Raw genomic sequence first — 12,133 nt, forward strand, 5'->3', positions numbered from 1 at the left:
TGTAAATGGGAGTAACCCAGAAACATAATTAAAAGTTGTTTAGGTGATGTAAGTGCTATTTAATTGTGAACTTACCAAAATCCTATGCTATAAATTTAAGTACAGAAACACATATACATATTATCACACTTTGCGCAAAACACTTCCTTTAATACTTTGTTTTTTGAAATCAAGAAGAATTGTTTTGTCCTTGTAGCATCTTGTGTTGACAGAAGTTGTTGCTCCAATTGATTGATATTAATTAGAAGTGATTCATCTACATTAAAAGAGGAAAAGTGGTTCATTATGCTATCGGCTCCATGCACAGTAGTTGCAAAACATGGTGCAATGGATACTAGAGAAATGTGGACATGGAGATATATAGACAGTAGGGTCTGCTGGAGATTTGTGGACACCACCTTTGCCAGGTAGTCTGGTCGCCAGTCACTTGAGACAAGGCCAGTGATGTCCGCTAATCCTCACTTTTAAGTCATTGTGTTGGCATCTTTCTCAACACTTTATGAGGGCTTGCCAAAAAAGTAATGGCTGTGAATTTTTTATTTGAAAACTCTTAAAGATTTTCAAATAAAACAAACATTATCAACATTCCACATCTTTATTCATGTGTACGTATTTGCAGCCCTCTGCTACTAGAGGACTCTGAATTGTGGCATAACTATGTTAATGTGTGAGAAACAGCGTGCTGTAATCTAGTTTTGAATTCGATGAGATTGTCCACGTGTGGCGCACCCTCTCCATCAGCATGACAATGGCAGACCACACATGAACAATGTGAAATATTCAGCAATTCAATGCTATGGGTCCATTGTTGTTGAACATCCTCCATATTGTCCTGCCTCAGCACCACTTCATTTTCAGCTGTTTCTAAAACGTGAGGACTTCACTTTGATAGTGATGATGTGGCGCAATCAGATTTGAGGTTGTGGCTTCGTCAACAAAGTCAGACATTCTACAGTGACTGTACCAAAAACAGGTCTCTCGTTGGGAGAAATGCGTTCATTGCAAGGGTTTCTGTATTGAGAAATAAATATGTAGACATGAAGAATAGAGCTGTAGATTGTTAACAAGATTTGTTTTATGTAAAAACATTGAGTTTTCACATCAAAAATTCAGAGGCATTACTTTTTAGCACGTCCTTGGGTTAACAGTACTGTATTATCGGTCCAGTATATTGAAGCCACCATCGTACTATCAGTATTTGCGTCACCATTTTCATTTAGCCACATGATTTCAAGAAGACAAGATACTGAACAGTTTAGCATTTCTTGCTATTTTATTAACGTGGCTTATGAAGAATTAAAAATGTCATGGGATGGAATAGAGGGAGGAAACGTGGTAATTGGAGAGGAAATTGAAAAAAGGTTAGGAGTAACTGAAATTTGTGGCAACAGGAAGGACATTTGAGTGATGTTTGGTGTTGTAACATCAGCAAACAATGGCAATGCAAGTCACCTTGAAAACCTGTGACACAGTTTTGTCTGTTACGTAATAATGTTTTTAGTAAATTTAAGAAAAGTAAAGGAATATTTATTTTGTGTTGTGTGATTGTTCTTTCATATGCAATGAAGATCAGTGCCGATGTAGAATAATTTGCAGATATAAAAAAATTGTAATAAAATTTTTGAAATATATACAGATTCAGATTTTGATCAACAGGTAACAAAATATTGCTACAGCTAAATGGCCAGATTCCTTAATTATTTTTTCTAATATCGTGAGAATGATGTACAGTTCTTGTATAAATACGATATACTGTTCGAAATGGATGCAGTTTTCTGTAGCTGCATTGTGGAATACTGTTATGATTTAATTTGAGAAGCTAAAACAGTTTTAATTTTTAATGTGAAATCAGTGTCCCAGAGTATCATTTATTAAACACTTTCCGAAGTGTTAAATGTAACCATTATTGCATACACTTATACTACCTAAGAATTTTGTGTTTAAACAATATTAAAAAAAAAAAAATTAAATCTCAAGAGCTAGGAGTTAGTTTTGTTTTAAATTTGTAGTACCAATACTTTCATGCATCCATATATTGCTATTTCAAGCATATTCTGGAGCCAAACAATGCTTTCCTCTTGTTTGTGGACTGTTATTTGAACAATTCGCCCTTTTCACATTAAACAACACCGTGTAATTTTTTGTAGCAGTTTTAGAACAGTGTCTGGTTGAGAAGTGTTGTTGTCTGGGGCCCGAAAGGTGGGAGAGGGTCAGAGTACCCATAACTCTGGAGCAGGTAAATCCTCCTTTGAACTGGTTGTTCCCTGCAAATGTCCAGTGTCTGTTAGTCTGTGTGTCTGCATATCTCCAGACCCAGTGCATCATCATCATCATCATCATCATCATCATCACCACAAGATGCTGTCCTGGAATGTCACATTTTCAGGAATGTCTACTCCTTCCTTCTTCTGAAACAGTGTTGTCTTCAGCAGCAACTGATGTACCCCAACAACCTCTGTGAAACAGTTTAAAACATTCTCTTGTATACACAGTTTCAGGCAGCAACAAACATGAGCATAGCCTGTAGAATCTTGAGTCACATCACTTCTTGCCTCTCAAGGGTTGGAATTGACTTCTGCATAACTGCAATCCCATATTTGTGTTTAACAGAATGTATTATGTCTATGTCCAGATGTTGCAGTTTGTAGGAAGGAACACAACATTTAAATTTCTCAGTAATGATGTTTCCTTAGGAAGACAGAACATTGGTCAATAATAAATACTGTATTCCTCACTACTGCAGCTACCTTGTCACCTAAACACTTGAGAAATCTGACATCATCTGCGCATTGCTTTTGTTTTCCATCACTATTTACACATAACAGTGCAGTCATTTTTTATTTACTGCTTTCACCTCCATGGCATTTATGTCCCTTAATGGAATACATTTTTAGAGGAAGTAAATTACGAAAGATGCTAGTTTAATCTGATTTCAAAATATCTTTGGACTCAGTACCCTGTATCAATTATGGCAATGTAATGTTTTTCCAGTAGTTCACACTTTCTACACACAGACTGACATTTTTTTAAAAAATGGTGCAATCAACTGTACTGAAATATTCAACACTGATCTTCAAAGTGATTTCACGAGCCTCCTCTTGCAGTATATTTCTACTTATAGGAATGCTGCCACCATTTTAAAAGAATATTTTCCTTATGGGTCCAGCTTTGGCTTTTAAGAACACCTTCTTGTTTTTGAATATGATCATCAGGTTTTGCTGGACTTTTAGCTGTTTGTATTTGCATGCCAAAACACACAGAATGTCCGTAAAAGTGGATTTGTTAATTCAGGTTTTTACTGTATATACACAAACCTTCCTCATGAATCAGTCAGCCTATTAGTGAAAACTATATAAAGTACCTGTAGTGCTTCCTGAGATTAGCCTTCATGTACAGACAGGAAAAAAAGCTGTGGTGGACGTAAATTTATAGTATTTAGTGATTTGTTGTAATACATGAAGTGACATATGTAACAAATGTGAATCACCTTCCAGAAACTTTTTAAAATCAGTGGCACCCACATTTTAGTAATACTAAAAGGCTGAAACCCTCAAAATATTTTGTGTAATACTATTTTATTTCAAACATTTTGTTGTTAAAATTTCATTCCTGTGATAAATGTTGTAAGACATAAACTTTTATTTTTATTTCATTATTTCTCTCAAACTTCTGTATGCACATAAATGAGATATTCAAATATTTACATAATATGGTTCTGGTACAAGTTCTGCAATATCGATTTCAATTTGCATGGAAGCAAAACGAAGTTGATGTACAAACAACTCATGGGCCACTGCATTATGCTGAGTACTTCATTGAAGAAAATGTACTTTCCCAGATATGATGACCTGAAAAAGGATTTTAAGTGCAAATTCTGCGAGTTTTGGATACCGATGTTATGGCATGACTTCAAAAATTGAAGCATTGCCATCTGTTTTGTATAGCATGAACAGGTCTTTTGTAAACTGCAGCGTTGTTCATGAAGATTACTTGTAACACTTCAGTAAGTTGCTAATTTTCATTAGATTATTAAAGAAAGTGATATCTAGTTCCAAAGATTTAATATATTAAAAACAAGTATGAAACTCATTGGAGGCTTCATCAATAATGGAAGTTAATCTTGAAAATTTTGCTTCTGTGTGTTCTTGTTCAATTCATAGCAACATGGGACATAAAAATTTTCCTTGTTTGGTTGCAGTTTAAACAGCTTAAGTTTATAACGTAATCCATTAACAGCTACAAACTATCACAGTGCATCTTTTCCATGCAAAAGTCAATTCAAATCATAATAAAGTTAATCTTTCAGTTTGTTTTAAAATTCCATGGAATCCAATTTTTTCCTTCTTTATTCAAAAGAAAAGTTCTTTTGCGAAAAAAAAGAACAAGTTTAACAGTTTTCTACACACAAACGAATTTTGGAATGAAGAAGTAGGTTTTTGTATTTCATGTCAGCTTGTTCCAAAAATTAAGTTTTCAGTGATGTGGTGATCACTTTCATCCATGTGTTATATTCATAATGTCATTTCATTTACATCTTTTATTGTGGAAATCATTTGACAGTTTTCATAAAAAAATAATGCAGTGAAAAGTAATTTTTTTAAACATTTTTCTTAATTTGTCACTGAAGCCATTTTCACTACCAACCAATTAAACCACCAATTTTGTCAACACTCTTTTAATTTCATTAAAAATATCCAAACCTGTTGTTCTAAACAGTTGAACTTAGGCAAGTAACTCCTCATTTACAGAAAAGTTATCCATAACTATGTGAATAAAAATTAGTAGTTGACTGAGATCTTTTTGATAAGTTCTCTTGTGCACAGACACAAAGAATAATTGAGTTTCCAATTAAATTGATAAGCTTAATTTTATATGCTCTAGCTCACATCAAGAATTCTGCTTTTTATAGTGTTATATGACAAAGCTGTTGTTAGAGAGCATCTTTGTAAGCAAATGATTTTGCCATTTCTGTTGCACATTCTTTCACAAGTATGCCATTAGTGAAGCATTTTCGATCTTTTGCAAGTTTTAAGCATGCTTCATGCAGTGCAGTGAAAGCCTTTTTCTTTAAGACTCGATTGTTCAAGCAACTATTGGATTTCTTTTTTAACTTGTCTACAAAGCGCACTGTTCGTAATGAGATTGATACTTGTAAGTCGCCTCATGGAATGAAGAGAAATAAGCACAGTTACTGCCTTTGGTTTTACGCAAGCATTTTTTATGTATTAAACATTGGGATTTTTCATAGGAATTATGTACAAAAAGTACATAATCTCCCACTCCTCATAGAAAACACGGTTTTCAGTATTCTTCCTTCTTGACATTCTCAAGAACCTCAATAGAAAAATAGCCACAATAATGACCTGATAACCTAACTGATAGCCCAATATTAAGGGGAGTAAATCTGAATAAATCACTGAGAAGCAGACCAACAAAACAGCGATGCCTCTGTGAAGTCTGACTGTGACTAAATGTTAAGAGACCCTATGTTTTCAAGAAACTATTGTACAAACGCACTTTGATTTCTGATAAACAGTCAAACCATAGGCTGGAGTGAGGCTGTGACTAGGTTGTGTGAATAGAGTTGGAAGGGGAAGTGCTTGCAAGCCTGGCCTGGTCTAAATGTGTATTGATATTATTGCAGTAGCTTTCTGAATATTTGTTTGTACTTTCCACAAAATTTTTATATTTAATGTGGTGTTAATATGTTACACTTGATGTCTCAGTACACGCTCGTTTTTCCTTATTTTATTGTTAGTTTAAGAACTGACCAAATACACTCTTTAATTGTATGGCTTTTTTTAGGTTTATGGTTTAGTATGTATAACATTTTTAACCTTATATTTGCCTCTCAGAGCACTTTTATTTCTATATTTTTAGTATGAGGCCTAAAGATTGTTATGTCAAGTGATCAAAATTCTATAACTTTACCTCCAGTTACTCATTTAAGACTAATAGGTGAAGACTATTCTGAGCTACATTTAAAAAAAGTTAATGTACGTTCTGCATTAGTACATTTTGGAGCAGGTGGATGATACTTTTTTGTGATCAGTGGTGTAATTTTCGTGGGAGAGGCAGGTTCTGAAGACAAAGAAAACTGTTACTTCACTGACCTATGTGATAACTTCCCTGCTTTATAATCCATTTTGCTGATAAACAATATAAATGTGAAGTACAAAAAGTCTGTATGTTTCAGTATGCTGGAAAGATGAGAAGTTCTTGGCCCAGAAAAATAACGGCATTGATAATGATTAAATTTTGTTTTCATTTTGCTAGTATAGGCTGCACAGTATCGTTAGTCAAGTCTCAATTTTATCTGTGAAATAGTTTTGCTTTTACAGCAAAGCAGCTGAAAGTATTTCTGTGGCTCTGTTTTGTTTGAGTGGATAGACATTAATACCATGCCGCTGTGAAATTCTTTGTTTCGGATGGTTTATAGCAACTGGGAAAGGGGGGGGGGGGGGGGGGAGATCAAAAGTCGGTGAAGGTTTGTAAGATATTGGCTGCTCCAATTTAAACAGTTAACAGATGAATGATGAGACCCAATCGGATGGCTGCACAAATTAGCATACGCTTCCAGGAGGTGCTCTGGCCCCAGATGGAATCTACATGGCAGATTAATGATGAGAACTGATGTGTGTGCTATACTGAATGTGGTTTTTAGGTAGTTTCCCCACATCTGCCCTCGTGAATACTGGGCTGGTCCCATGCCCTGCCTCAGTTATATGATTCACAAACATTTGAAAAGTGCTTGCAAACTTCCACTCTAGATGCAAACAAATGCTGTTCTAGGAGTGGTTGGAGGGGGGGGGGGGGGAGGTGTTATGACAGGAAGGGCATCTAATCATTCTTTACCACCAACATTGCCAGATCCAAAAATTAGCATCCCAACCCTATGAAGATGTGGGATGAATTTCAGGAAAAGAATAGATGAGTGACAGAATTCAGATATAGCTGTACTTCTCTTGACTGTCTGAAGGATTCCCAAAAATGCAAGCACAGATGAAAAGTCGAGGAAAGGTGCAGTAAAGTATTTGATGATCAGTAGTTAAAATCGTATGAAATAGCTGATATAGTTGACGTATCAGATAAAGCAGTACAGTGCATTTAATTGAAGAATTAATTATGAGAATGCTATCAACAGCAGCAAATGGTGATGAGTGCAAATGTTTGGCAATAATTTTTTCTTACCTCTTACATTTAGCAATAGAAGACATTTTTAGTACACCTTTCATAAAGTAAATCTCTCTTCTCCAGCATGAATTAACAAAATCAAACAAATTTCCCTCCCCGCTTAGGTTTTTTGTGTCATTGAGTTCAATCAGTTACATTCTGCCCTGAGATAAAACAGATGACTTAGTAATAGGATACATATATTGCCCTCTGGGAATGAATATGATGCTTTCATTGCGTATTGATTGATGTTTGTCAGTGTGTGCGTAAGGCAGTATTATCTGCTGTTGTTGTGTTTATAAAGCTGCTCAAAAAAGTAAACTTAATAAAATTGAAGGGGTAATACAATACATATAAATAAAGACAGCAACAACAGATATATGGGTTTCTTTAATAAGATTTTGTTTTTCATGCATAACTTCAGCTAGAGATAAAAAATTTTGATCAAGCAACAAAATCCTTCACATAAGACCAAAAACAGTACCTTGCCTGGATGTTTTCACACTGCATTCACTTTTACAGAATCTTTTTATGGAAGTGTTCAGGATGGAGATATTGAAAAATAGAAGGAAAATTTTGATTATCCCACCATTTTTCTGTGTGTTTTCTAATCCTGCTTTCTGTTTCAGTATGTAGATATTTGTAATTTGCTTCTTTCCCATTTTTTACCCCAGCTTTGTGTTTCATTATCATTTCAGTGCACACTTTGTTCTGGACAGTGTTAGCATTTTTGATCATTTACTTCAGTTAGCTTGTCTTAGGCAAGAGTGATTTTAAAGTCATTATTTCTTGTCTTTTTGATTGATAGTGATTTTTCAGTTCCAAACAAAATATTGCCTCAAGATTTACATCCAGACTTGTATGCCTCTGTGCATGGTAAAATTCTGCATCTTCTGCTTCTGGATGGGAGTGATTTATGAGTTAATACCATCCAACGTTTGTCTTGACCAAGCTTGGGGTTTTGCCATTTAGTTGCCCTTGCTTGAATTTTTTCATGCTGATATTGGATAGAAACCACAGTGAAAATGTGTGGCGTTGATATATCTCCCACTGGTTGTTAACAGTTATTTGGGCTTATAATGTGATTAGTGTTTCTCTGGACCAAATTTTGGTGGTTTGTGTTCCATCATCTTGGGATAATTTGTGCCATGTTCACAGATCTTATTTGATTGCTAGATACATTTATAACATTGTCACCTTTTTTACCGAGTTTTGTGTTGAATAATCAATTATCATTGCTCTCTATGCAGAATTTCCCATTCCCATATGTGTTTCATGATAGTGTGGCATGTTTGATATTTTGGTGCTCTAATGGATCATCTATCCGGTCCACTGGTTGCACATTACGCTGATCTATCACAATTGACTTAACCGTTGAGTAATTAATTGTACTGCATTTTGATGAAATTTCTTCTATTATTTGAGTCTTTAGTAGCTTTTTTAATGGTCTTCACTGTCATCATAAAATGTATTATGTCAAAGTTAGTGGTTGTTTTGCCACTTTGCATTGTGAACAAAACATGGTGAGCTGGTTTTTTGAATGACAACAAGAACACTGACAGGAAAAAAAATGGAGCACCATAAAGTAATTAATGTAGAGTAATGAAATTTAGGGAATACATTTGTGTGGGTAACATTGCAAGATCCCAGAGTAATGTAAGTGCGAGATAAGCCATTGCAAATGTGAAATGCTGGTACATTAATAACTGGTGGAACTACCAGAATGTTGAATGCAAGCATGCAAACATGCACACATTGTTTTGTACAGATGCTGGATGTCAGTTTGTGAGCTGAAGTTCCATGCCTGTTGCACTTGGTCAGTTAATACAGGGACGATTAATGCCATTTGTGGATGACACTGGAGCTGTTGTCCAATGTCCCATATGTGCTCGATTGGAGACTGATCTGGTGGTCAAGCAGGACAAGGCAACATGTTCTTTCTGTAGAACATGTATGCTGTTCATGAATAGCAGCTCAACAGGCAAATCGTTAGATTTACTTACAGATTTGCAGATAGGGTGCGTGAGATAGCCACGAGAGTGCTCCTGTTTTCACATGAAATTGCACTTCGGACCATAACTCCAGGTATAAGTTGAGTGTGTCTAGCACACAGATGAGATGGTTGCAAGCCCTCAGTTGGCCCTCTCCCAACCAACACAGTGCCATCACTAGCACTGAGACAGGCCAGCATTTATCAGAAAACACAACATACCTTTACCCTGCCTGCCAATGAGTCCTCGCTTGACACCACTAGAGTTGCAGATGGTGGTGGCTTGGGATCAGCGGAATGCATGCTGTAGAACATCTGACTCGGAGCTATCCTTGAAGTAACCAATTTATAACAGTTTGTTGTGTCACTGTGGTTTCAACTACTGCTCAGATTGCTGCTGCAGATGCAGTATGATGCGTCAGAGCCATACACTGAACATGACGGTGTTCACTCTTGGTAGTACGTGACTGTCTTGTGCCTGGTCTTCTAGTGACCATACAGTCTTCTGGCCACCACTGCCAGCAATCACGTGCAGTGGCTACATTCCTGCCATGTCTTTCTGCAGTATCACGGAAGGAACATCCAGCTTCTCATAACCCTATTACAAGACTTCATTCAAACTCAGTGAGATGTTAGTAATGCGCTACGGTCGCAGGTTTGAATCCTGCCTCGGGCATGGATGTTTGTGATGTCCTTAGGTTAGTTAGGTTTAACTAGTTCTAAGTTCTAGGGGACTAATGACCTCAGAAGTTGAGTCCCATAGTGCTCAGAGCCATTTGAACCATTTTTTTGTTAGTAATGGTGCCTATGTTGCCGTAAAAGTCATTCTTGACTGACATCAACTCAATGCAGCCAATCTCAAAGGTAACTAACACTCACAATCATTACAGTGTGTATTTAAAGCAAATTTGATTTTTGTCCTCATTATGACACTACTAGCGACACTCTTTATGTAACTGTTGTGAAATTTGAATAGACATCATCATTCAGATGATACCTATCGACTTTTGCTCAACTCGTCTGTGGTGTTGTAACTCTTTTTTCCATCAGTGTATAATAACTGTTTCCAAAATATCACATGCTTGTTATTTAGATTTACTGCTGTGAATTTTGTGTGAAATCTGTCATCCTGTCATGACCTGTAAATTGTCTATTGTCGTTTGAATTTATTGTAATTGATGTGTTAAAAAATGTTGGTTTTACACACAGACTCCCTTTACATCTAAAAAGAATGGTTCATACTGTGCAAATAATAAGATGCTCATTTTTATTAATGCTAATTTATTACATTTTGTCTTTCCGATGAGAGGGTATCTAGGGTGACCATTATGGGAAAATGTTTTAACGCAGTTTGTTCCAGTGATACTTTTTTTTTTAATTTCCAGCAATATACAGAAGTACCACAGACTCCTTTACATACTGGTAGAATGCTGCGAGAAGGGGAAGATATCTGGCCAGAAGTTCAAGAAGAAATGACACGCTCATTAGCAACTATGAGAGTTGACTATGACCAGGTTCACATAAAAAATTTAGATAATTCGAACAACCCTCTTCTCAATAAACGTCGTAAACGTGTTGCAGGAGATGCTGGTGGTATTCACCAGCAATAGTTTTGAACAGTGTCTGAAATATTTGCTATATTGAATGGTGCTGTTAACAAAGTGAAGTGTGTCACAATAGAACATTGATGGGGGGTTATATAAGACTCTGTACTGGGCTTAGTTTTGTGGTAAAGTGATTTGTGAAACTGTATGTGTGTCTGTGTGTGTTAATTTTTTTGGCATTTCATAGGGGAGTATTAACTTTGAGTAACAGAAAGTGCAGAGTTTGTTAGTACAAATTCTTACATCTGAGCTAAAAATACAGTGAAAACGAGAGTTTTGTATGATACTGTTTCTATACAGTAAATCATTGATAATTTTTTGACAGTGTGCTTAATCTCCTCTTTGAACTGTTGGTATATTTTAGCTACTTAATTTTTCAAAACAGTATTTATGCACTTACGTTCAGCTGTGAATTTCATTTACTTTAGTTTTGTAAGAAAATCTCAGTATACTTCCATGCAGATCTTAAGATCACCACATCAGCCAAAGGAAGAGTTTGCCTGTATCGACAAATATTTCTATGGTTGGATTGACATGTTTAGATTCTTAGCTATGTAAATATGACCCCATAAATGAATACACACTGACTTGAGTTCTTGATCATCAGTATTTGTTGTACCAGAATTGGAGATAACCTAAGCAATATGAAGTGATGAGGTTCGCATTTGGGTGGTAGCGATATCATTCTTAGGAAACTGAGTGCTGTGCATTTTGATGTGTAATCTGTTTGTGTTTTGTTACACTTTCGTGCCTTAAAAAAAGCCAGTTAAAAGAAGATTTAGGCTCATGCCTTGGAGTTGTGTACCTATGGCTTTGTACAGATAGTTCTTAGGAAAAATATGTGCAGAAGATTTGTAAATGAAACAGGTAGTATCAGAAAATAGAAGAAATAATTAAAAGTGCATTTTGTCCTGCTCAAAGTAATATTTCAGTTGTTTATTTTCATTTGTAAGTGCTTTAGAGCATGGTTCTCTCCCATTGATACGGGAGAGTTGATTGTGTTGTTAAAAACAATTTTCAGTAGATTGCAGACAAGACATCAACCGGTTAACTGACAACATATTACTGCTGCATTGTGTAGACAAAAATTTGTAGATGAATAAAACCTGTATGCACCATTTGTGTATGATAAATGCTGTTTTTGTATTTTTGTCGGAAATTAGTATTATGAAGTATTTGTATTATTTTGAAATGACACACATTACTAAATCTGAAAAGTGATCATATTATAAGCAATCCAGAATAGAAAATATATGACTGCAGAAGCCATGTGCAAAAATTTGGCTCACATTTAATAAATGTATCATGTATAAGATGCTGTGTAATATTTGTCAATACAAACAAGCAAGTTGATTGTTGAAGTCTC

At 35.6% G+C, this 12,133-nt stretch overlaps 1 protein-coding gene across 1 annotated transcript in view; it reads left to right on the forward strand.

The window, feature by feature from the left end:
- The window catches only part of LOC126471160 (MAP kinase-activated protein kinase 2), a 105,367-nt gene extending 93,234 nt beyond the window's left edge, over positions 1-12,133 (forward strand). Inside the window, exon 8 of the mRNA XM_050099263.1 lies at positions 10,549-12,133. Within this exon, the coding sequence (XP_049955220.1) occupies positions 10,549-10,773 (225 nt within the window). The 3' untranslated portion in view covers positions 10,774-12,133. The remainder of the gene's footprint in view (positions 1-10,548) is intronic.

Source organism: Schistocerca serialis, chromosome 3, assembly GCF_023864345.2.
Source record: "Schistocerca serialis cubense isolate TAMUIC-IGC-003099 chromosome 3, iqSchSeri2.2, whole genome shotgun sequence".
NCBI classification, from domain to species: Eukaryota; Metazoa; Arthropoda; class Insecta; order Orthoptera; family Acrididae; genus Schistocerca; species Schistocerca serialis.